Source organism: Bubalus kerabau, chromosome 6 (genome assembly GCF_029407905.1).
Source record: "Bubalus kerabau isolate K-KA32 ecotype Philippines breed swamp buffalo chromosome 6, PCC_UOA_SB_1v2, whole genome shotgun sequence".
In the NCBI taxonomy this organism is placed as follows: domain Eukaryota; kingdom Metazoa; phylum Chordata; class Mammalia; order Artiodactyla; family Bovidae; genus Bubalus; species Bubalus kerabau.
The window spans coordinates 111,065,439-111,092,993 of NC_073629.1; the positions used below are offsets into that span (position 1 = coordinate 111,065,439).

A 27,555-nucleotide genomic window follows, 5' to 3' on the forward strand; every position below is an offset into this window, starting at 1 on the left:
TTAGAGAAACAGTTAGTCAATTCCTGTCCTAAACCAAAAGATTCTAAGTTTGTTTTTTGACAGAGACTCACCATAATAGATTTTAAATGAATTCCACACATGATACTTTATTATATGAATCAAAAGACATACAAGAATGTTCATAGAGGAAAGACTGGCAATGGAAAAACTAGAAATATCAAGAAGTCTATAAACAGTAAAGTAGGTTTTGAAATTGTGATATATTTTAAACAGAAGACCTAAAAGTATAAAACTCCTAAAAGAAAACACAGGGAAAAACTTTCATTACACTGGAAGAGGCAATAAATTTTTGTATATGACACCAAAAGCACAGGCAGCAAAAGCAAAAATAAACAAATGGGACAAACAGTTTTTAAAACTTCTGCACATCCAAAGAAACTATCAACAGAGTAAAAGGGCATCACATGGAATGGAATAAAGTATTTGCAAATCATACATCTGATAAGGAATAATACCCAGAATACATAAAGAACTCATAAATTAACAGTAAGAATAAAAAATCAAAAATGGTCATAGGACTTGAAAAACACACTTCTGCCAGAACACAAATGGCCAACAAGCGTATCAAAAGGTGGTATTTGCAGCATTACTCACATAGACCAAGAGGCAGAAGCAACCCAAATGCCCATCAATAGGTAAACAGATAAACAAAATGTGGTATTACCCATACAACAGAGTACTACTCATTCTTAAAAAAGAAGAAAACCCTAATACATGTTACAACAACACGTATAAACCTTAAGACAGGAGAGTATTTTTGTTCAATGGGTATAGAAATTTCAGTTTTGCAAGACAAAATAGTTCCAGAGATTTGTTGCACAAAAATGTGAATGTACTTAATATTACGAAACTGTACACTTAAAAGTGATTAAAATGGTAAATTCTGCATTATGTGTTTTTTACCAGAATTAAAAAGGAATAAACAGAAATTATTAGGGTGGGCGTTAATAATGAATTACACATCAGTGATGAATGAATGAGAGCTAAACAATGAATACAGATAAATACCAAGTATAATGAAAAAACAAAGTGGTAACATATAGAATGATTAAAAAATAATACAAAATTCAAAATATGCAAAACCAAGCAATATACTGATCAATAATGAAAATGTGGTTAAAAACTATAAAGACAGGCAAAGAAAAATGGCAATAAATACATATTTATCAATAACAATTATAAATGTCAATGGAGTAAAAGCTGCAATCAAAAGACACATGATGGCTGATTGGATAACAAGAATGTACAATCATACTGCCTATAAGAGACCCACTTTAGGGCAAAAGACATGAACAGATTGAAAGTGAGGGAATGGAAAACACATTTCATGGAAATGGAAATGACAAGAAAGTGATAGCAACATTCAGAAAAAAGATTTTAAAACAAACATCGTAAAGGCAGACAAAGAAGGACACTATATAATAACAAAAGGATCATTAATACAGAGCACCTAAACACATAAAATAGTGTACTAACAGACATAAAAAAGAAACTGAGGGGAACATAACAGCAGTAGGAGATTTTAAAACCCCACTGACATCAATGGACAGATTGTCCAAACTGAAAACCAATAAGGCAACAGAAACTCTAAATGATAAAATTCAACACCCATTCATTAAAAACTCACGAAAACAAGTACAAAGGGAACATATTTCAACATAATAAAAGCTATTTATGACAAACCCACAGTCAATGTAACACCCCACAGTGAAAGCCTAAAAGCCCTCCTGCTAAATTCTGCAAAAGTACAAGCATGTCCACCCTCATCACTTCTCTTCAACACAGTACTGGAAATCTTAGCCACAGCAAAGACAAGAACAAGAAGACATATCCAAATTGGAAGGGACGAAGTAAAATTGTCACTGTATGTAGATGATACAATATTCTATACAAAAAACCCTAAAGACTCCACACAAAACAATTAGAATAAATGAATTCAGCAAGATAACAGGACACAGTTCAATATATAGAAATCTGCTGCATTTCTTTACACTAACAATGAAGTCACAAACAGAAAGTTTAAAAATCATCTCATTTAAAATTGTTTAAACAACAACAAAAAAGGGAATAAACCTAACCAAGCAGGTAAATGACATATGCTGAAAACTATAAAATATTGATATCAGATTTGAAGAATTAATATTGCTAAAATGGCCACACTATACACCACAATCTACTGATTTAATGCAATCCCTATCAAATTATCCATGACATTTTCCACAAATGATCCTAAAAGAAAAAATGATCCTAAAATTTACACAGAATCACAAAGACCGACAATTGCCAAAGCAGTTCAGAGGAAGAAGAACAAAGGTAGAGGAACAACATCCCAGACTTAAAACATGAAGGTTTTGGCACAAAAACAGATATATAGATCAACAGAACAAAATAGAGAGGCCAGAAATACGCCCACATTCCTACAGTCAATTAATCCTCAACAAAGGAGGCAATATACAATGGAGAAAAGACAGTCTTTCTAGTAAGTGGTGTTCGGCAAGTTGGACAGTGTCATATAAATCACTGAAGTTAGACCACTCCCTAACACCAGACATCAAAATGAATGCAAAATGACTTAAAAACTTAAAGATAACACATGAAACCTTAAATTCCTAGAGGAGAACATAAGCAAACCATTCTCAGACATAAAATTGTCTTACATCAGTCTCTCAAGGTAAAAGAAGTAAAAGCAAGAATAAATGGAACCTAACCAAACTTTAAAAGCTTTTGCACAGCAAAGGAAAACCATTAAAAAAAAAAAAAAAAAGACAACCTACCTACAGAATGGAAGAAAATATTTGCTAACAATGTGACTGGCAAAGGCTTAATTTCCAAAATAAGCAAACACATCATACAACTCAGTATCAAAAAAAAATTCACTCCAAAAAATGGGCATAAGACCTAAACAGACATTTCTCTAAAGACATACAGATGGCCAACAGGCACATGAAAAGATGCTCTGCATAGCTAATTACTAGAAAAATGCAAATCAAAACTACAACGACCTCACACTGGTCAGAATGGCCATCATCAACAAGTTCACAAATAATAAATGCTGGAGAGAGTGTAGAGGAAAAGGAAGCCTCCTACACTGTTAGGGGGAATGTAAACTGAGACAGTCACTACAGAAAACAATCTGAAGTCTTCTTAAAAAACTAAAAAGTTACTATATGATCCAGCAATTCCATTCCTGGACACATATCCAGGAAAGATGAAACAAAATTGAAAAGATACATGCACACCAATGTTCATAGCAGCATTATTTACAATAGCTAAGACATAGAAGCAAATTAAATGTCCATCAACAGATGAAAGGATAATGTGATACACAACACACTTCCAGATTCTCCCTACTGAGTTTCCAAATCTTTCTAGCCAAGAACCAAGATATTGCAGAACAAAAACAAGACATCTCACGTGTATCGTTTCGGAATATCTGAGCCACAGATCGACAAGCATAATAAAATTGTCGTTTTAAACCACTATGGTGATCTGTTAAGCAGCACATTATCAGTAATAAGAATGCAAATTCAAACTATGCTTTATCTTAAATAATTTAGACAGTAGGCTCTAGAAAACTATTAACTGATTTAAGAAATGACACTAGTGATAACGAAGTCAAATTTCTAAAATATGCATGTTAGGTACTTAAAATTCTTTCACAAAATAACTGTGAGAAAAGGAGCATTTTCTAAATTAATATTACTTAACATGAAGTTTTGGAGAAGGCAATGGCACCCCACTCCAGTACTCTTGCCTGGAAAATCCCAAGGACGGAGGAGCCTGGTGGGCTGCCATCTATGGGGTCGCACAGAGTCGGACACGATTGAAGTGACTTAGCAGCAGCAGCAGCAACATGAAGTTTAAAGATGTATATATTTAAATTAACAAGTAGTTGAATTAACATGATCAACAGACACCTGATTTTCATCTATATGTCTAAGACAACATGCACTGTAGAAATTAAAAACTTAAGTGTTGTGATCTTGTCATTGGAAAATGGATGAGAACCCTGTATTTGAATCAGCTTATATTTGAACATTTGTCTTATACTTCCAACTCTACCAATCTTTTATACTAGTTATCAACATAAACTAAAATTCATATGCAACTCATGTCTTCCTTTCAGTCTCTAAGTTTTCCTGTCACCACTCAGTTTTAAAGATAACAATCTTGAAATAAAAGTGTAACTTGTTTTCAAATACATATTCCTTTTAGCAACATAGAAATAAAGAAAAAATTAGTTTAAAAACTTAATACAATGCTTAATTTAAAAAAAACCTTTTTATTTAATAAACTAGAAAATTATTAAGAATGGTGAGGTGTTTTAAGTTAAAGTCATCTCAGTTTTATACCCATGTTTTTATCTTTAAAGACAACTCTAGGTTTTGATTTCAACATTTTCATAAAGAAGATATTCCTTCAAATGCTGGAAGGACAAAAACAATACTCAGCAATAGGCCATATAAACAGAAATTTTTAAGTAGCTCTGAGGTTTAAAAAAAAACAAACAACACTGCTCAACTTATTAGTTCTTTTAAAAAATTGAACTGCACTGATAAGACAGATGTTTTATAATTCAAACACAAACTGACGTTGACACTCTGTGTGCTCAGGTGCTTCAGCTGTGCCTGACTCTCTGCAACTCTATGGACTGCAGCCTGTCAGGATCCTTTGTTCATGGCAATTCTCCATGCAATAACACTGGAGTGGGTCACCACGCCCTCCTCCAGGGAAATCTTCTGAACCCAGGGATTGAACCCACGTCTCCTGTGTCTCCTGAATTGCAAGCGGATTCTTTACTGCTGATAGACGGCCCCAAAAACCCGTCATGGTTAACACTCTTTAAAATATCTCTAAATTACTTTACAAAATATTATTTTATTTCTACCAAATAACAATTACTATTCAAAACCTGTGATTCCAGTGAACCAGGGGGCAGTTCAGAAATAGGTAACAAGAAATTTAAGAGGAGCTTTGGGAGTTAAGATAAACCTGCATTCAAATCCCGGTTGTACCACTTTAAATGATGTCTCTAAGCCTTAGTTTCCTCCTTAGTAACACAGAAACAGCTGTAATATCTTCATCCAGAGGGTTGTTATGGCAGAGATTACATACCTGGTAACAATTTCCTTTCTCTTCATTAAGAAATCCTTAATTTTACTGCTGGACCAACAGGCACAGCTAAAGGACAATCCTAGTTTTCTTCAAAATCAGGATGGCTAATGAAATGGAAACCAATGTATATATGTAGAGTTTCTAGGAAAGTTCTTTAAGAGGCTGATTCCATTGAGAAATATGCCTTTTTGCCTTCCCCCCTAACCCATCACAAGCTGAAGACACAGCAGGAATCTCAGAACATCAGAGAATGGAAGCCATACACTAAGGAAGTGATAAAGAAAACCAGAACACCCTGTATTCCTGAAAACCTGAGCATTTTTTCATCTAGGATTTTTTCACATAGAAAATAAGTTTTTCTATTGTGTTTCTATTATATCAACATACAGTTGAATCTAATCTACCAGTTATATAATGATCAAGATTTTAAAAAAGTTAATACATGTAAAGTTTTTCACAAATAAACTAGTATACTGCAAGTGACCAAAACAATAAGAATAGTTTTTTAATCCAAAGACTGCACACGAAAATTCAACAATGCTCTTATTTTTCCCTTGAAGGTGTCGAGTTTGTTACATTCAATGAACTTTTTCTATCAGTAAGAAAATTAACCACTGGTAAATGACCAAGTGGTTATCTTTGTTGTTATCATTTACTCGCCAAGTCGTGCCTGACTCTTTTGCAACCCCATGGACTGTAGCCCATCAGGTTCCTTTGTCCATAGGATTTCCTAGGCAAGAATATCAGAGTGGGTGGCCACTTCCTTCTCCAGGAGATCCTCCCAATCCAGGGATTGAAACTGCACTGGCAGGTGGATTCTTCCCTGGTGGTTACCTTAGAGCCATTCAGTCGATGGAAGTCCTTGATTTAAAGAAGCAGTTATCTAAAAGCATTTTTTAAAAAATCTCTCAACAACCAGGTCCTACTGTATAAACACAGGGAACTATACTCAATATTTTATAAATGGAAATGAATATTAAAAAAATGTATAACACAATCACTTTGCTGTATAGCAGAAATTGACACTGTAAATAAACTATATGTCAATAAAAATTATTTTTGAACTTCTTTCAAACTGCACATAAATAATGTGAAGCAATGGTTAAAGGAACATGAGTTATACATCAGTCATTTCCACTATCAACATGTTACCTTAAAAAATTGACAGTACAATTCTCCAGACAAATGACAAACTAGAAGGTGGACAACTCTACTTTCTCTTCTGATTTGCATAAAATATTGAAGTTTTTTTTTTCTTTTAAATCTCTTTCATTGAAAACACTATATATTTGGAACGTCAATTTAACTATTTTCATGTTTAAACCAAATTTCCCGAAGTCCTCATTGATGGGGTTACAGTAGCAGACACTGTAGTTTGCTGAAAGGTTGCACCCTAGAAGGGCTGAACTTGATTTATAAAACAAATATTTGAAGTTCCCATCCTAGTGGTCTTGGGCAATGAACACACAGTTAGGTCTGGTATTACACAAGACATTTTCAGGCACCTGCCTGAGATACAGTGAATCTCCTTTTTTTCTGGACATCAAGACAAAATGGTAGGCCTCAAATGACCATCTTTGGAATCAGAAACTTCCAGAATACCATCTATATAGCAGTCTGTCCTTCTCTCTATATGTAGAGGTCTATGTTCCTGAGCTCCCTTATGGAGGCAGAGCAGCCTCCTCTTTCAAGCTAGTTACTTCTCTGCCTTCAACAGCCCCTTAATTATAAACTACCAGAAAGAGGGAGATAATCTTTGCCACACCATTTGCATTCAACATTTGGTTTAAAATCCCCTGCTTGCAAACCCCTAGCGTAAAAATGCTTGCAGGGCTGGAGCAAAAAAGAGTACCTGCACGAGAAACACAAATTCCAAACGTTGTGTGTCAAGAGCCACATGGAGCAGCATGCTTATTACTTTATTGCCTTAAGATTTCTGCTTTAAAACTGTTGGTACTGCAACATCTTTCACAAAAAAAGTATCCAATCAAAAGCACCATAAGAAAGCTATTTGATTAATAACTATTTCTGGCATACAGACTTGAGCAAAGGCATATCCAGAAGCAGGAAATCAAAAATTACTTGCTGAAAGTGAAGTAATGGCTGAGGAATACCTTCTAACAGCATGTTTTACTTTTTGACCCTGTTCCTCCGACCACAGACAACTGGTGCAAAGATAAACCAGCTGGACCAATTATAATCTTTTTACTAGGAACTTAAAATCTAAAATGGATAAACAAAAAGACTAAAAGTCACTGGAGCATAACTGCTTTTTGGCAGTACTAGAGAGAGCAGGCCCATGATCACGTTTCATTGAGTTCCCTGGAGGAAATGTGTTCTTTATCTCCTCCCTGATTTCTGTGAAATACCCCAGTATACTTCTAAATCTTTTTTCTTGAGACAAGCAAGCAAAAGTCTATTTTTGAAACTTGCATGCAACAAAAAGGACATTTAATAATTAAATCCACTGAAGATCAGGAACGCTAGTTACTTTTCAATATGTAATCTAAAGAACTGTTACCACTCAAAAAATATTAACAAACTAATTCCAAAGAGAAGGAAGGTACTACTAGATCCCTTTAGTGAAGGTAAACAGAAAACAAAACAAAAGAAAAGCACATTTCCCTTGCCTTAGGAATTTTAGATGATGAAATTTATCCATCATAAGCAAGTGCATGAACATCCTTTGATGATTCATCAATTTTATTCTTAGATTCACTAAACTTACTATGGTAATCATTTAATGATGTACATAAGTCAAAACATGCAAATTATATCTCAATAAAACCGGAAGAAAAAATTCTATTCTTGGAATTTATTCTACACAAACACTTCAATAAGTAGACAAAAACATGTACAGAAATGCATACTTAACACTGTAACAGTAAAAAGTTGGAAATAATATCACACATGTAAAAGAGGAATCTGGTTAACTTACAGTACAGTGAGACAATAAAATACTAAGTACACACTAAAAAGGATAAAATGGGTCCATAAACACTAACAGAAGATGTCCAGGCAGTTGTATGAAAAGTGCAAGAACAGTACACTCTTCCCGCCCATCACATAAAGATATGTATTTACATTCATAGAAAAAAGTCTGGAAAGATATATATTACACTTTCAAACCAGATTATCTTTGGAGAATGGTAAAGATAAAGGTTTTTATTTTCTGCTTTATTCATTTTTGTATTATAAAATTGAATGTATTACTTTTATAATCTAAGAAACAAAGTTTCTTTTAAGAAAATCACGTAACAATGGAAAAAATATGAAGAGAGAATTAAGAGACCCTGTAAACAAAGTTTGAGTGATAAGTTCAATATCATACACACATACACAAACCATGGCTATATTTCAATAGTAATAACTACAAGAATATTTAAAGAAAAGAGTAAGATTCTTACAAGTCAGATTAACTTTATTAAAACACTAAGAGGGTGTGGAAAGATCTAAACCAAATCAAGTTGGACCATCACATTAATTAGCCCTAACTAATCACTGCGATAGATAAATGCCTTCTCTAGACTTGTATTTATTATCTAAGACACCATTGTTTGGGGTCTTTTTTTTAAGAATGGTACTTACAGTTCTCTACAATTTCATCAAAAACTGCACCAGTTTTCTGCTCAAACTGAAAAAGCAAAAAAAGAAAAGTAACATTATTATCATTCTTCATTCATACTTTTTAGTATCCCTTCTTCCTCCCTTAAGAGCTGTACTCTTCACCCAAAGTATGCAAATTCATAACAATATAAACAAAAACACTACCAAATAGAGTAAAACAAAAATTTAGTATGGATAAAAGGGTTCTCAGGCCAAAACTTCCAAACCAAAAGTTAAGAGATATATACATACTCTCCCTATTAAAAAAGCTATTTTTTAAGGTTTTTTAAAAACTGAAGTATAGTTGATCTACAATGTTTCAGGTATACAACAAAGTGCTTTGGAAAAGCTACAAATCACTTTTCTATCACATAACACAAAAGATGATATACATTTGTAATAATAATAAAACACAGCCAACACTTACTGAGAACTTACAACACTTATTATTAGAACTATGTTAAACTTTTAATCAAAACTGAACAGAACAATAGCATCAAAAAGCCAGAAATCTGCTGCTCTTTAAATCAAAGTTAGTCAAATTACAGAAATGATTCCTTTTTGAGTATGTTAGGGCCCAATACAGAAACAGAGCCAAGTATAAAGTAATTTCAGACCTTTAAAACAGACACAGAGAAGGGGAAATCTAAAGCACAGGGAACTCCACTCAGAAGCTGATAAAGACACAACTAGCATTTTTCACTTCTAGTCTTTAAAGCCCTCCTCATTTTGGCAAGTGTGAGCATTCCAACCTCCTGCCTCCCTACCTACTATCCATCCATGAGGCAAGAAGAGAAGCAACTTTGTTTCATGATAAGCCCACTAAACTACAGGTGAGTCTCCCCATTCAAAGGGAAAACTTCAGGGAAAAAGAACTACCTAGCTACCTACGTAACTACAAATGAAACACAAAAGCTAGCTATAGTAATCAATAATATCTAAGATTCATTGAACAAAAAGACAATCAAGGATCCTAGGTTTCTGAAAGAAATTAACTATGTGAAAGAGAAGGTTCAAGAAGAATTAAAGAATAACCACTCCAGAAGGAAACAATTTGCAGAAAAGAAGTTTCTACTTTTAAGTGCTGAGATATGTGAGAGGCTACAGATACAAAAAACAACCCAGATGGCCATGAAAAGGAGACATTTGAAAATATTAGCAGACAAGAAAATAAAAATTTTGCTAGGCAAGCTTTTGACAAGAGTTCTAAAAACGTCCAAAAAACAAAAATAAAAAGTTAGAGTTGAAAGATATTTTATATGAAAACATGAAAGATTAAGCAATTAGGTATAAAAGAAATCTCAAAGGCAAATCCAAGGAAGAGAACAATAAACAGGTGAAATAATAGAAGAAAATTTCCCTGAACTAAATAAATGGATATTTGAGATTGAATGGGTATACCAAATACCAAAGAGAAAGTGGGGGGCGGGAAGGCGGAAAGGTACATCCTGGTGAAATTTCAAAGTTTCAAAAAGAAAACAAAAAGAAAATTTAAAAATTATCATGCAGATGATTCATTAAACACATTTAACATATAAACACATATAAACACATTTCACTATATAAACAGTGAAAAAGGAAAGAAACAGTAAAGGCCACTTTACCTACCATTCCACTCAATGAGCTATGTGAATAAAAGGGAAACGGGAGACGTGACTCTGCAAGCCAAAGAATGAAAGCACTGGGCTACACTGAAAGGGGTTTGAGTGTCTGAAGAAAATGCATTTTTTGGACAACACTGCCTTTTTCTTTTTCTGGTGATGAAAATGATCTAAAACTGATGTGGTTGCACAACTGTGAAAATACAACTATTGAATTATATGCTTTAAATGGGTGAATTGCATGGCATATGAACTACATCTCTATTAAGCTGTTCTAAAAACACATTAAGAAAACTATTTCCATGAAGTCTTGCATATTAAAAACTGAAAGGCACAAATGAAAAGAGTAACTAGGGAAATGGTATGTCAGCATATGCCAGTATTTTTTAAACAGAAATTTTCAAAATATATACTCAAATCCATTAAATAAATAATATTTTTAATACATTGAAGCCCCTCAAGTACAATTTCCAGTGTTATGTGGTTATCTCCTTTTAATGTTAGCCTCTCTGTGTATTTGAACTTCTTACTATGGTAGAGCTTCAATTAAGGGAGAATCTACTTTTGACTCACTTTGATTTTGTTGTTTTTGTTTTTCTTATTTACAGAATTTTATTTTACCTTGGAGTATAGTTGATTTACTATAGTGAAATGGAGAACACTCCCACCAACAGTGTAGAAGGATTCACTTTCCTCCATCCCCTCTCTGGCATTTATTGTTTGTAGACTTTTTCATGAGGCCATTCTGACTGGTGTGAGGTCTGACTGGTGTGAGGTCACTTCACTATAATTTTGATTTACATTTCTCTAACATGCAGTGATGTTATATACAATAGAATATTACTCAGCCATAAAAAGGAACAAATTTGTGTCAGTTCTAGTGAGGTGGATGAACTTAGAGTTTGTCATACAGAGTGAATTAAGTCAAAAAGAGAAAAAACAAGTATCGTTTATTATATGGAATATACAAAAATGGTCCCCTAGAGAAGAAAATGGCAACCCACTCTAGTATTCTTGCCTAGAAAATCCAATGGACAAAGGAGCTTGGTGGGCTAGTCCATGGGGTCACAGAAGAGTCAGACAAAACTTACCTACTAAACAACAACAGAAAAAAGGTACTAAGGAACCTATCTGCAGGGCAATAATAGAGAAGCAGACATAATGAAAAGACTTGTGGACACAGCAGGGGAAGAAGGCAGGATGAATTGAGAGAACAGCATTGAAACATATATATTATCATATGTAAAACAGATCTGTATGATGCAGGGAGCTCAACTTGGTGCTCTGTGACAACCTAGCCAGGTAGGATGGGGTGGGAAGTAGGAGGGAGGTTCAAAAGGGAAGGAACGTCCGTATACCTATGGCTGACTCATGCTGATATATGGCAGAAACCAACACAACATTGTAAAGCAATTATCCTCCAAATAAAACTAAATAAATTTTTTAAAAACCCATAATAGTGATGTTGAGCATCTTTTCATGTGTCTGTTGCCTATCCGCATATATTCTTTGGAGAAATGTCTAATTAGATCTTCTGCTCGTTTTTTGATTGGGTTGTTTGCCTTTTTGATCTTTTAATTCAAATCTGTTGGTGACTGCTCACTTAACACTAACACTAACACTACTCTCAAATATGGACTACATCAGAACTGCAGAACACCTGCTTGGCCTAAAATCTAACATTGGGGTGACAACAAATGTACAAGTAAGACTATAATATGGTGGTTTTGCTAAATGTGTCTGGGTGCTTCTTCTCTAACCTGTATATTTACAAATAAGAATTAGATATAAACTGTAATTTAGCTTTGAATAATGTATTACTCAATCCTCAAGTTTCATAAAAGATTTAACTGGACTTAAAAGCCAAGCTGATTTTAAGAATCTGTAATAATTATTCTGTATAGGCAAGGATTTTCTCAATACCACAAAACCTAATATTAAAAAAAATAAACAAATGAATATGGATATTAACTCAAGACAAAAAATACCAGTTCATTTTTAGTTACCAAAATAGTCTTATGGGTTCTACCCCTTTCAAAACATGTAACTGTTGCATATTTAAACTTATAAAATAAATGCTACAACTTTAAGGGATTTTTACTTTCAAATTTCTTTACCCATAAAATAAAGATATAGTGATACCTACACTTCCCAGAATTGTTAGCATGATTAAATGAAAAGCATTTAGCATATGATTAGCAAATCATAAATATGCAGTGAAAGTGTTAGTCACTGAATTGTGTCCAACTCCCACCAGGCTCCTCTGACCATAGAATTCTACCGGCAAGAATACTGGAATGGGTAGCCATTCCCTTCTCTAGGGTATCATCCTGACCCAGGGATTGAACCCATCTCCTATATCACAGGCAGATTCTCTACTGTCTGAGCCACCAGGGAGCAATAAGATGACATTAATAAAAGATATCCTCCCTTATCTTAAAATTTAGGATTCACTACAACATTTGTTTGTAAAAATGTATCCACTGCTTAAAATTAAAGGAAAGCACTGGGGAAATGACTTATCCCTCTTTATTCCAAAAATTAAGCACTGGGAATAAAGTATATTTTTACTTACCAAATAGAACACTAAAGTTCCCTAACCCTAGAGGGAGCTAAAAATCCCAATATACTGTGAATTGATAAATACCACCCATGACCACCTGCGGGAAAAAATTAAAACATTTAAAAAAATCACAGAGGGAATTCCCTGGCAGTCCAGGGTTAGGACACTACATTTCCACTGCAAGGGAACCAGATTCCATCCCTGGTTGGGGAACTAAATCTGCACACAGTGTGGTGTGGGCAAAAAAAACCCAAAGAAATTTATTGAATCCTGGACCAATAATTTTTATTTTAAAATGTTAATTTTCTCTTTTATCCACCATGTGTGTGTTAGTTGCTCAGTCATGTCCTACTCTTTGCAACCCCATGGACTGTAGCCGACCAGACTCCTCTGTCCATGGGATTCTCCAGGCAAGAATGCCATAGGAGTGGGTTGCCACTGCCTTCTTCAGGGTATCTTCTGAACCCAGGGATTGAACCCAGATCTCCTGAATTGCAGGCAGGCTCCTGCACTGCATGCAGATTCTTTACCAAATGGGCTATGAGGGAAATCCACCATACAACTTTGCAAATTCTCTGGACATAACTGCTAAAATGCCTAATACCATAAACACCTTTCTCAAACTGGTTTTAATATCTGCAACAATTTAAGAGTTTATATGATAAACTTATTCAGTGAAAACTAAACCAAAAGCTCTATTTTCAGAAAGTTGAACCTGGATTTTTCAATGATTAAGTAGAGACTGAAAACTGTCAAATGTCTTTCACTGTCTCTAAAATTTACTCTTTCACCACTGATTCCTTTTTTTCATTTCAGTAGGAGCCCCAACACCCCAGAATTCAAAAAACTCTCAAAATATTTTCTGCCATTCAATTGGGCTTCCTTGGTGGCTCATTCATAAAGAATCTGCCTGCAATGCAGGAGATGTAGGTTTGATTCCTGAGACAGGAAGATCACCTGGAGAAGGAAATGGTAACCCACTCCAGTATTCTTGCCTGGGAAATTCCATGATCAGAGGAGCCTGGCGGGCCACAGTCCATGGGGTCGCCTGAGTTGGACATGACTTACCTACTAAAACCACCACCCCCTTCAACTGATCGTAAAAACTATCGTTTCTATTTCTAACACATCTTCAGTTTTACATAAATCTTAACTTTCCATGATTAGCTAACCTATAGAGGAGGTCAAGAAAGAAACAGAAACTGTTCCATAATTTAATTTCTGAAGGATAACTAAGAATTAAGTGAAAAGATAGAAGAAAAGATTCAAGAAAAGAACAGCAAATGTAAAGGTTCTTAGCAGGAAAAACTGAAAATTCAAACAACAGAAAGGCTAGGTGGGTAAGAATTCTGGGACTAAAGCAAGTCAGCACTGTAAGACAAAGCTGATGACAAATCATGGGCCAAACAATGGCCATTCTTTATGGAAAGGGTGACCACATATTCCAGTTAGCCCAAAGCATCTCAGCTTATGCCTACTATCCCCATGTAATCATTAACACGCTCCCTTTCACTCTCAAAACTGTCTCAGTTTGTCACCCTAAGTATTAGTCATGTTTAGACGCTTGACTGATATTTATCCTAAGCAAAAACACTGAAGGAGATAGGAGAAAGGAGATCTAAGTTCTGAAAACAATTACTCTGGTTATGGAGTAAGGTTAATTATTATTCCTCACTAAAGTTCTCATCATACCATTCCCATACTATTGTCTTCCAACTGGGAATGAGTTCTACCTGATGAAATTCCAATGCTTACTTTTCTTGGCGGGTGGAGGGGGGCGGGGGAAGAGGTGCTCCTCAGCTTTCAGGATCTTACTTCCCCAACCAGGGACTGAAGCCAAGTCACCAGTAGTGGAAGCCCAGAGTCCTAACCACTAGACTGCCAGGGAATTCTCTCCAATAATTATTTAAAATAAAGCTCTTTGATACTTTCCTGGTGGCTCAGACACTAAAGCGTCTGTCTACAATGCGGGAGACCTGGGTTCGATCCTTGGGCCGGGAAGTTCCCTGGAGAAGGAAAAGGCAACCCACTCCAGTACTCTTGCCTAGAAAATCCCATGGACGGAGGAGCCTCGTGTCCATGGGGTCGCAAAGAGTCGGAAACGACTGAGCGACTTCACTTGCACTTTCTGATAAACCATTTAGAAGTCTTGACTCCTCTGTAGCACTACATTTATATTTCACTTACAGTTACTTGTGGCACAGTTAACATATATGTGTCATTATCACTTTCTAGATAAATCTTTTTCATCTTGGGATACCTACAGGCCCTAGCATATTGTATTGTATCTCCATTCTGTATCTTTTTTATTAACTGAATACCATAACTCTGCATCTCTCAATATTTGTTATACAAAACCTGCAAGAGGCCCTAAGTGAAAAAAAGAGTTCTGTGATCAGATATTCTTTCCAAATACAGTATTATAGAACTCTTCCACTACTTGGCATAAAGTTTTATTCATCATCCTCCGTTTGGTAGGAAAAAGATGTTATCTCATTTAAGTTTGTATTTTGCTGTTTTATTTACATTCATTTATTTTCATTTTCATTTTTGAAGAACCTTTCCATATAGTTACTAACTGTGATTATCATTTCTAACAACTGTCTGATTTCAGAATTTTTTAAATGACCTGAGTCAATGGTTCACAAACCAGAATGACGAGTCGTCAACACTTAGCAAGAAAAACTGATATGAGATATGAAGAAAATCAATAAAATGTTATGTAGACAAAACAGAAATATCAATAAAAGAGAAAATACATAAAGAAACCAAAAAAGAAATTCTAGAGACAAAAAGTTCAATATCTAAAAGGAATTCACTAAATGGATTCAAAGGCAGATTTAGGCAAACAAAAGAAAGAATCATCAAGCTTGAAGACAGAACAATGGAAATTATCAAGTCTGAGGAAAAGAAAGAAAACTGATAGAAGAAAAATAAACACGGTAAGGAACCTATAGGACACAAAGCAGTGTACCAACATATGCATTGTGGGAGTCCCAGAAGCAAAAGAGCGAAATTGGGCAGACAGAATATCTGAAAAATTAATAATTGAAAACTTCCCCAAATTTGATGAAAAACACAAACATAAATGTCCAAGAAGCTCTACAAACACCATGTAAAGATAAACTCAAAGAGATCCACATAAAGACACTTTGAACAGCCAAAGATAAAGAGAAAATCTTGAAAGCAGCAAGACACAACTGGCTTATCACACACAAGGTGTCCTCAGTAAGTATGTAAGCGGGGTTGGATGGCATCACTGACTCAATGGACATGAGTTTGAGTAAACTCCGGGAGTTGGTGATGGACAGGGAGCCCTGGCGTGCTGCAGTCCACAGGGGCACAAAGAGTGGGACACGACTCAGTGAAAGAACTGAACTGAACTCATTAGAAAGACTGTATGCCAGCAGGCTGATATATTCAAAATGTTAAAAGAAAAAGCAGATAACCAAGAATCTTCTATTCGGTAAAACTCTCCTTCAAGGAGAAATTAAGACATTACCAAATAAATAAAGCCTGAGAAAGTTCATACTACTGAAGGACAATGAAATGAAAGGGCAATAGAAAGTAATTCACATACTGGGCATATACTTTGAGGAAACCATAACTGAAAAAAATTCATGCACCTCAATGATCATTGCAGCATTATTTACAATTCCTAGGACATGGAAGCAACCTAGATGTCCATCATCAGATGTATGGATAAAGAAGTTCTGGTACATGTACACAATGGAATATTACTCAGCCATAAAAAGGAACACATTTGACTCAGTTCTAACAAGATGAATGAACCTAAACAGAGTGAAGTTAAGTCAGAAAGAGAAAACAAATATTATATATTAATGAAAACACATGGAGTCTAGAAAGATAGTGCTGATGAACCTACCTGCAGGGCAGCAATGGAGATGAAGACATAGAGAACAGACTTGTGGAAACAGCAGGAAAGGAGAAGGTGGGACAAATTAAGAGAGTTGCACGGACACATATACATTACCATATGTAAAACTAGATAGCAGAAATTTACTGTATGAAGCGGGGAGCTCAGATCTGATGCTTTGTATGATAACTTAGAGGGGTGGGAATGGGGTGGGAGGGAGGTTCAAGAGGGAGGGGATATACATAACCTATGGCTGATTCATGTTGATATATGGCAGAAACCAACACAATATTGTAAAGCAATTATCCTCCAATTAAAAATAAATAAAATTTAAAAATAATTTTATAAAATAATATAGTAATTCACAGCCATATGAAAAAATAAAGATCTTAATAAAGGTAAATATATGGGCAACTAAAAAACTTAGAATTACTGTAATTTTGGTTTATAACTCAAGTCATTTTTCTACATAATTCAAGACATTAATGAAACTTTTAAAATTCTTACTTTATGTTTTTAGGCACATGATGTATAAAGATATGATCTGTATGGGTCCACTTATCAGATCAGATCAGATCAGTCGCTCAGTTGTGTCCGACTCTTTGCGACCCCATGAATTGCAGCACGCCAGGCCTTCCTGTACATCACCAACTCCTGGAGTTCACTCAGACTCATGTCCATTGAGTCAGTGATGCCATCCAGCCATCTCATCCTCTGTCGTCCCCTTCTCCTCCTGCCCCCAATCCCTCCCAGCATCAGAGTCTTTTCCAATGAGTCAACTCTTCGCATGAGGTGGCCAAAGTACTGGAGTTTCAGCTTTAGCATCATTCCTTCCAAAGAAATCCCAGGGCTGATCTCCTTCAGAATGGACTGGTTGGATCTCCTTGCAGTCCAAGGGACTCTCAAGAGTCTTCTCCAACACCACAGTTCAAAAGCATCAATTCTTCGGCGCTCAGCCTTCTTCACAGTCCAACTCTCACATCCATACACGACCACAGCAAAAACCACAGCCTTGACTAGACAAACCTTTGTTGGCAAAGTAATGTCTCTGCTTTTGAATATGCTATCTAGGTTGGTCTGCATTTTTTTTTAACAGTACATACTACAGTACCACACAGATATGGAAAAATCACAGACACAGAGGGCCAACTATAAATTCCATGTGGGTGCTCCACTGCATGGAGGGCTGGTGCCCCAACCCCCCTGCTGTTCAAAGGTCAACTGTATTTACAAATCTCCTTTTTGATAAAGGATACTGAGAATATATAGAAAACTCCTAATACCTACAAGAAAACCACCCCAATTCAAAAGCGGGACTTTCCTAGCAGTCCAGTGGTTAAGACTCCATGCTTCAACTGCAAGGGGTGTGGGTTCAATTCCTGGTTGGGGAACTAAGATCCCACATGCTGTGTGGTGTCACCAAAAATTAAATTTGATTAAAAAAAAACAGGGGCAAAGGACTTGAACAGATATTTCTCCCAAGAAAATATACAGATGGCCAATAAGCATGAGAAAAGATACTCAATGCCCCTAATTACTTGAAAAATGCAAATCAAAACTACAATGAGATATGACCTCAAGCTCATTAGGAAGGAAATCGCAAACCACTCCAGTATTCTTGCCTGGAAAATCCCACGGATGGAAGGGCCTGGCAGGCTACAGTCCATGGGGTCACAAAGAGTCGGACACGACTGAGTGGCTTTCACTTTCACTTTTCAGAAAGAACAAAAATTACACCACATGGAAATCAAGGTAAACCCAAAGGAATGAGGGCTTCCCTGGTGGCTCAGATGGTCAAAGAGTCTACCTGCATTGCGGGAGACCCAGGTTCAATCCCTGGGTCGGGAAGATCCCCTGGAGAAGGAAATGGCAACCCACTCCAGTATTCTTGCCTGGAAAATCCCATGGGTGGAGGCGCCTGGCAGGCTACAGCCCATGGGGTTGTAAAGAGTCAGACACGACTGAGCGACTTCACTTTCACTTTCAAAGGAATGAAGAGCACAAGAAATAAAAGTATCTGAGTTACCGTCTATATACCTACTGTTTTTCAACTTCAAATCTGATTTTCTCTGCCTTGTTTTTGGCATCTATAAACACTTCTCCTTTGTCATCTGGCAGTGTTAACTTTTGACAACAGATTGCACCAAAAGTATACTCTGGAAAGAACGGGTCCTCTTCTCATTGCACTGTGCTCTAATCTGCTTGCTCCAATGGAGGCCAGTGGTCTATGAGACAGTCGATGGCCCTCTCCCCAGATGCCAACTCCCCACCAGTCTCAGCAACACACACACAACTCCACTGGTGGTTTCCTACTCAGACACACACACACACCCGCAGGTAGTTTCCTATCAGATTTGGTCAGCTCCCTAGAGGGTAGCATACCGAGCAAGTTTCAGCAGTACTCCAATGAGCAAGTTTCCCAGAGAATTATGCCAATACTCTAGGTGGCTTCTTCTCAGGTTCAGCAAGGGGTTTTCTAGTGACTTTTGTCAGCACCTGAGGAAGGTTTCCTCCCTGCCAGCAAAAATCTGCAGCACCTAAAACTTCTTCAGCATCTAGTGGCACACAACCCTCTCCAAAATCTGAATCTCAGCCCTGAAAGTGGGAGACAGGCATCTTCACATCTTTCCATCACTGCTACTTTGCCTCAGTCCTACAGCTAGTGGCTACTCCTTTTACCTGCTAGTCTGTAAACTTTAATATTCTCTTTTGCCCTTAAGAGTTAATTCTCTGCTGCTGCTGCTGCTAAGTCGCTTCAGTCGTGTCTGACTCTGGGCGACCCCATAGACAGCAGCCCACCAGGCTCCCCCGTCCCTGGGACTCTCCAGGCAAGAACACTGGAGTGAGTTGCCATTTCTTTCTCCAACGCGTGAAAGTGAAGTCACTCAGTCGTGTCCGACTCTTCGCGACCCCATGGACTGCAGCCCACCAGGCTCCTCCATTCATGGGATTTTCCAGGCAAGAGTACTGGAGTTGGGGTGCCATCACCTTCTCTGTAATTCTCTGCTACTGGTTAATAATTCTTTACACTAAACTTTTCTTATTCAACTTACTTTTCAGTTTCTGATCTCTGACTAATACAGGGTAGGTAATGGCAGTGTTCACAGTAGACAGACCCACAAGGATGAGATTTGGAGATTGGCTTGATTGTGTCTCTGGGTTTAAGCATTGGGCTCAAAGAGGAAATAGGAGGCTAGTAATCCCTGGCACACTGTGCCATTAGAGTTGTTACACTTAACTGTTAAGGCAGTAATGATGAGTTATATCCATCTCATGTAACAGATTTATGAGATGGATTCTCCAAGTGCTCTTCAGCAGTTACAGAATAACAAGTTCAGGTCCATTAACTCTCAAATCAAATCACAGTCTGAGAAACAGAGCACTTTCATGATGGTGTTAAAAAAAAAAGTCCTAATTCTATAGGTTGAAGGGTTTCCCTGATGGCTCAGCTGGTAAAGAATCCGCCTGCAATGTGAGAGACATGGGTTTGATATCTGGGTTCGGAAGATCCCCTGGAGAAGGGAAAGGCTACCCACCCCAGAACTCTGGCCTGGAGAATTCCATGGACTGTATGGTCCATGGGGTCCCAAAGAGTCAGACACAACTGAGTGACTTTCACTTTCCTAGCTTGGTATTACTAAAAATGAAATGCAAACTCTAACTGTGCAAACAGCTGAACTACAATTATCACATTTGAAAAATTCACAGTTGAACCATTTCTAATATGAAAGTAAGGGCAATGACTAGGAAAAGAATGGATCCTTAAACCTGGAATCGGAACATGTGTTTGAATCAGAATGAAAAAGACAATTTCAAACCTCCAGTAGAAATAACTTACCATCCTGTATGTAAGAACAGCCTTCCTTTTCTTGAATATCTGTCACATCCTTATGTGACACAAATGACTTGCGAGAAGATGTTAATTCTCTTCAAGATCAACCACAACCAACCCTGTTGTCACTAGACCCACGAATTGGTTGCAGTAAGACAAATACACACTATGATCCAACAGGGAAGAAATTACACGTCCAAAATGCCAAGACTTTGCTAACATATAAAGGCAAAAACCTGGGACTGTGTGTGAAAATAGATGCTGAGGGTATTAGACCAAGGAGATTATATAATTCATTAAAATGAGTGAGATAACTACAGATTCAGAATGTAATGTGCTAGCTGTGCAGCTGGAGGTGGCTCTACCAGCTTAGTTGTTGGTTGAAACTTACACTCAACAATAGCTGATAATCATTAGGGAAATGCAAACCAAAACTACACTAACAATGAAGATGTAATAAAGTTTAAAGAGACTGAGATAGCAAAGTTCCACTGGCATTATGTAGGAGAGGAAATCCAAAGGCTCAGGGAGACAGGAACATCGGTCATCTATCCTCTGCAACCTACACACCTATTACCCAACTACATTCTCTGAGAAGGCCCAGAGGACGCTACACTAGTGAGAGAAGCACAGCACCCTGAGAAGCTGTGTGGCGGCTCTCTTTTGGAAGTCAGATATGGAAGCCAGCCCCCTGAGATGGGGGCCCAGGCAGCAAAGGCCAAGGGGCAGCACTCAACCCCAAGATAAGGGCAGCAGAGAGGTACCAGTAATCAGAGTGCCTGGCCTGCAGGAGTCTGGCAGTGGCTAACTGATCACAATGATTCTAGCAATGAAATACATGGGCAGCGTAATCTATCTACCAGAAAAATGTCTAAATCTGGTGGCCAGAAACTCACTTAAGGCATCAGAGTGGAAGTTAAGGACATGTGACCAGTTTCCAGACCACATTAATTAACTGACTCATTGGCTCTTTTTTATTAAGATTGATTGATTGATTGATTGATTTTCGGCTATAGTGGGGGCTCTGTTGCTGCAGGCAAGCTTTCTCTAGTTGTGAAGAGCGGGAGCTACTCTTCACTGTGCCTTCTCAATGTGGCAGCTTCTCTTATTGTGGCTTCCCAGATGGCACAGTGCTAAAGAATCCGCCTGCCAATGTAGAGACACAAGAGATGCAGGTTCAATTCCTGGGTTGGGAATATCCTCTGGATTAGGAAATGGCAAATCCCTCCAGTATTCTTGCCCGGAAAAATTCCATGGACAGAGGAGCCTGGCAGGCTACAGTCCACAGGGTCTCAAAGAGTTGGACACAAGTGAACACACACTCTCTCCTGTGGAGTACAGGCTCTAGGGCATGGGGCTTCAGGAGTTGCAGCACACGGGCTCAGAAGCTGTGGCTCACAGACTCTCAAGCGCAAGCTCAGTAGCTGTGGCACACAGGCTTAACTGCCCCAACGCAGCTGGGATCTTCCCAGACCAGGGGCTGAACTGGTATCCGTTGCATTGCAAGACAGATTCTTAACCACTGGACCACTAGGGAAGTCCCCCATTGCCTCTTAATTGTGGGGAGATTTGGTTCTTTTGAGGAAGGACTCTGCACCATTACCACAAGTGGTGGTGGTGGTGGTTTAGTGGCTAAGTCATACCCAACTCTTTGCAACCCCATTGACTAAAGCCCCAGCAGGCTCCTCTGTCCATGGGATTTCCCCGGCAAGAATACTCGAGTGGGTTGCCATTTCCTTCTCCACGGGATCTTCCCAACCCAGGGATCAAATCCATGTGTCGTGCTTGGCAGATGGATTCTTTACCACTGAGCCACCTGGGAAGCCCCTAACACAACCATAAATCTTCCTCCAAGCCTCCCCCAAGACGGATCCACAGCCACTTAGTAAAGAAGTGGTTTTCAATCAGGGGCAATTTCGCTTCCCAAATCTAGAAAAGTTGGCAGTGTCTGGAGGCATTTTTGGTTATCACAACTAGGGAGTTCAACTGACATCTAGTGGGTACAGGTCAAGGATGCTGCAAAACATCAACAATGTATACAACAGCCACCATAACAAAGAAATACCTGGCCTTAAAAGACCCTACATGATCTAGACAGTTATCTCCCTGATCTCTTCTCTGACTGTTCACCACCTTGCTCTTTCACCTCCAACTGCCTGTTCGATGCTCACAAAACACGCGCAGTACTCTTCTGCCTCAGGGCTACTGCCCTTGTTTGTTTGCCCTCTCCTATCATGTTCTTCCTCTCAGAGATTTGTATGGGTTTCTCATTTCCTTCAGATATTTGCTTAAATGCCCCTGTTTAAAACTGCAATGCCCCTTCTACTATAGCATACTGTGTCCCATTTTAATAACATTGAGTTTTCCCATCCAGGAACATGATATATTACTCTATTTTTTCCAAGAGTCATCAAAGCACAGTGGTTACAAGGACTTCCCTGGCAGTCCAGTAGTTAGGACTGCCCACTCCCATTTTTTTTTTTTTGCCCCATCTTCTGGCTTATTGGATCCTAGTTCCCCAATCAGGGACTGAACGTGGGCCCTTGGCAGTGAGAGCACACACTCCTAACCACTGGACTGCCAAGGAACTGCCTTAAATATTTTCTTTACAGTATAGCTCTGCTCATATCCCAAGTTGTGATATGGCATGTTCTCATTGCTATATTCTTTTTGTTACTAAGGTATAATTAACATATAACACCATTATTATACTCTATAAACAACTGAAGCTAGTTATAACTTATTTAACCCAAGAGTTGCTTAAAAGTTTTACAATTTCGAAACGGTTGGATTGTTTTAATTGATACTCTACTCATCTCAGTTTTAATGCACTATGGTCAAAGAATATAATCTCTAAATTTTAAGGTTTTAAAATTTGCAATCTTCAAAGTATAAATTATGATTAATTTCTGTAAACGTTCCATAAGAATGTAAAAAGAAGGCAATGTCTCTCCATTCTGTACCAGGTTCAATTAAACTATAAACCTCTAAACCATTTAAATTTTTGTTTTATATACTTCACTACAAGGCTTTTTGATACATAAAAATTCATGGCAATTACATTCTCAAAGTGTATTGTATCTGTTATGAATAAAGTCAGAAATCTGTGGCAGATAATCATTTTCTTACATAGTTTTCTTTTAATATTAAAATTCTGATTTTGCTGCATATGCCTTATATACACTGTTTTATTTTTAATTTTTTTAATTTCATTTCATTTTAGTTTTTTTTTTTGTTTTTTTGTTTTTTTGTTTTTTTACAGATTCTCTTTTTATTTCACATTCTAAAGAACTGCCAGCTTTGGCTTAGAGAGCTGATTCCCCTGCCCAAGGTGGTAAAACCTCTGGTGAAGCTGGACATCAAACCAGCTAAAAATGCTGAGCTCTTCATTACACCAGTGGTCTCCCTAGCATTTCTGGTCAAGCATTTGAGGATGGAATTGATACCACTGAGAGGGAATCTATAGCTTTAACAAGCATTTTATGGGCATTCATTTCACAAAGAGCCATTTTCCAAAGTGGATTCACCTACAACGCTTCTGTAACTTTTACCACCACTTGCACTAGATTGTTCTTGCCATTTGGGGGGGTAATGGAACGATTTGAGAATTTTGAGTCAAATTCCACGAGTCACAGGTACTGAGCCCCTGGCTTTACACATCCTTTTGAAGTAGAAACGCTCCCCATCCTTCCCACCTGTGGTCATGGATGTGGTCCAGCTGAACGTGTACCGCCTGGTGGCAAGGCCACTCAGGGGTGGATTCAGGAGCATCTCTGGGAGGAAGAGGCTGCTGCTTCAAAGAGGTCTGCTGCTAAGTCACTTCAGTCGTGTCCGACTCTGTGTGACCCCGTAGACGGCAACCCACCAAGGCTCCCCCGTCCCTGGGATTCTCCAGGCAAGAACACTGGAGTGGGTTGCCATTGCCTTCTCCCATTTTAGATTTCTTATGAGCAACATAAAGTAGAGCTCATATTGAACAAAAGAATCTTATCACCTAACTTTTTTAAATGGGCTCCAAAGGAGTCCAACCATGAATGTGCAAAATGCTTAGGACACAGATTCCCACACTCGGTAGAAACTCCAGAGAACTTTCCTAAATCTAGAAACTAAGATGATATAACTTTAAAAAGTCCTGGGAATTCCCTGGGAGCCCAGTGGTTAGGACTCCACACTTTCACTGCCAAGGGCATGGGTTCAACCTGTGGTCAGGGAACTAACATCTCGCAAGCACAGTCAAAAAAAAAAACAACCAAAAGATTATCAAGTGTTATGTTCTCTAAATACTATTTCCCACTAAGAGGGATCAGGACTCCTGGCAGAAATGGTTGATTTCAGATCCAGAATAGGGAATACACACATGAAGCTGCTTCCTCATTCAGCTACAAAGTCATGTCTGACTCCTTGCCATGGACTGTAGCATGCCAAGCTTCCCTGTTCTTCACCATCTCCCAGACTTAGCTCAAGTTCATGTCCATTGAGTTGGTAATGCTATCTAACCATCTCATCCTCTTCATTCTCTGCTGTTCTCTCCTTTTGCCTTCAATTATTCCCAGCATCAAGGTGCTTCATCTTGCATCAAAAAGCAAGTAAATTACCAAAGACTACTGAAGTCATGACAGAATGACTCAAGGGCTGAGGATTTTACTGACCAGAGATGGTACAACTGACGAACAGTTGTCAGTTCATTTCAGTCGCCCAATCACGTCCAACTCTTTGCAACCCCATGGACTGCAGCACGCCAGGCTTCCCTGTCCATCACCAACTCCCAGAGCTTGCCCAAACTCACATCTGTCAAGTCAGTGATGCCATCCAACCATCTCAACCTCTGTCGTCCCCTTCTCCTCCTGCCTTCAATCTTTCCCAGCATCAGTGTCTTTTCTAATGAGTCAGTTCTTCACATCAGGTGGTCAAAGTATTGGAGCTTCAGCTTCAGCATCATTCCTTCCAATGAATATTCAGGGCTAATTTCTTTCAGGATTGGCTAGTTTGATCTCCTTCCTGTCCAAGGGACTCTCAAGAGTCTTCTCCAACACCACAGTTCAAAAGCATCAATTCTTTGGAGCTCAGCCTTCTTTATGGTCCAACCCTCACATCCATACATGAATACTGGAAAAACCATAGCTTTACAGCTTTAACTATATGGACCTTTGTTGGCAAAGTAATGTCTCTGCTTTTTAATAATGCTGTCTAGGTTTGTCATAGTTTTTCTTTCAAGGAGCAGGTATCTATTAATTTCATGGCTGCAGTTACCATCTTCAGTGATTCTGGAGCCCAAAGAAATAAAGTCCATCACTGTTTCCATTGTTCCCCCATCTATTTACCATGAAGTATAATACAGTACAATAAACAACACATAAATCCATTTTTGATGACTTACCAGAATAGCTCCCTCATTCCCCCACCCACCCAAAAAACAACCTTTACTTGTCATCTGTACAGCCTGTGAGGGTATCAACTTATTTTTTAAAATGACAAAAAAAGAATTAAGCATTTATCTTGTCTTTCCTGCATTGACAATATTTCAAAGCAATAAGAAAACAAGAGAGTTAACTGATAAGGAACTATTACAGTTAACAGATACTGCAGAAATAAAAGAATCAGGAAACTATCATTTTATAACTACGAATTAAATAGTGAATCAAGAACTAATCAACGAATGATAAAAGCATTAGATCAAAACTGAAGGAGAACTTTTTAATATATGGATTAGGCTGATATCACCTGACCTAGGATGAACATCACGAATAGTGATGTGCTACCGTTGCTGGTGTCATAGTAAGAACACAGGACCACCTATGAAGAAGTCTTTGCAAAAAAAAAAAAAAAAATTAAGCGTGAATCTAATCATACTTCTAACAGCTTACAGGGAACACAAGGGATCGAGGAATGTGTTCAATGACACCAGGATATAACCAGCAAAACACAGAATGTAGGAAATGCTGTACAATAAATCAAACAGTATCTTCTAAAAATAAATGGCTTTTTTTTTTAATGAGGGAAGATTTACTGATGAAAAGAGGCTGAAAAGACACAACAACCCACAGACTTTGTTTTAGCAACACACAAATCTTATTTTAGCTACTAACTTTCTGAAACAGTTTCAACAGTTGAACAGGGTATTAAGTGAAACTGAAAAATTACTAATGATTTTGTTAAGTGTGATAATGGTATTTATGGCTTACTTTTTGTAAAAAAGAGACTCATCTTTCAGAGATACATATTTTATGTATTAATAGGTAAAAAGACGTATGTCCAGGATTTGCTTTAAAATATGACAGGGAGGGGCTTCCCTGGTGGTCCAATGGCTAAGACTCCACGCTCTGAATGCAGGAGGCCCAGGTTTGATCCCTGGTTGGGTAATTAGATTCCACATGCCCACAATGAATATCAAAGATCCTGTGTGCTGCAACTAAGACCTGGTGTAGCCAAATAAACACTTTATATATACACACACACACACATACACACACATGTCTATTATAGGGAAAGAAATGTGGGAAGAATAGATGAAAAATGAGGCAAAAAGTTGATGAATCTTTAAAAAGATGAATGATGAATACATGAGCATTAGTTTATCTACTCACATTTATGTTCGAAAATTTTCATAACAAAGGTTAAGCAAAGTAGTAATCAAGTAGAAATCTCTTAAAAGTTGTATTCCTCACACTAAACAAGCCACTTTTTCTTTTAACAAACCATTTGTACAGGAGGCAGTGATCAAGAACATCCCCAAGAGAAAAGAATGCAAAAAGACAAAATGGTTGTCTGAGGAGGCCTTACAAATAGCTAAGAAAAGACAAGACACAAAAGGCAAAGGAGAAAAGGAAAGATATTATGCATTTGAATGCAGAGTTCCAAACAACAACAAGGAGAGATAAGAAACCCTTCCTCAGTGATCAATGCAAAGAAATAGAGGAAAACAATAAAATGGGAAAGACTA

At 37.7% G+C, this 27,555-nt stretch overlaps 1 protein-coding gene across 8 annotated transcripts in view; it reads right to left on the reverse strand.

Moving 5' to 3' along the window:
• Nucleotides 1-27,555, reverse strand: part of ZMYM4 (zinc finger MYM-type containing 4) — a 160,407-nt gene that overhangs the window by 105,757 nt on the left and 27,095 nt on the right. For all 8 annotated transcript variants that reach the window (XR_008716090.1, XM_055586439.1, XM_055586431.1 and 5 more), the window contains one exon: nucleotides 8,725-8,770. Coding sequence is in view for 5 of the 8 variants with exons in the window: in XM_055586431.1 (XP_055442406.1) it covers nucleotides 8,725-8,770 (46 nt within the window). In the remaining 3 variants the exon portion in view is untranslated. The remainder of the gene's footprint in view (nucleotides 1-8,724; nucleotides 8,771-27,555) is intronic.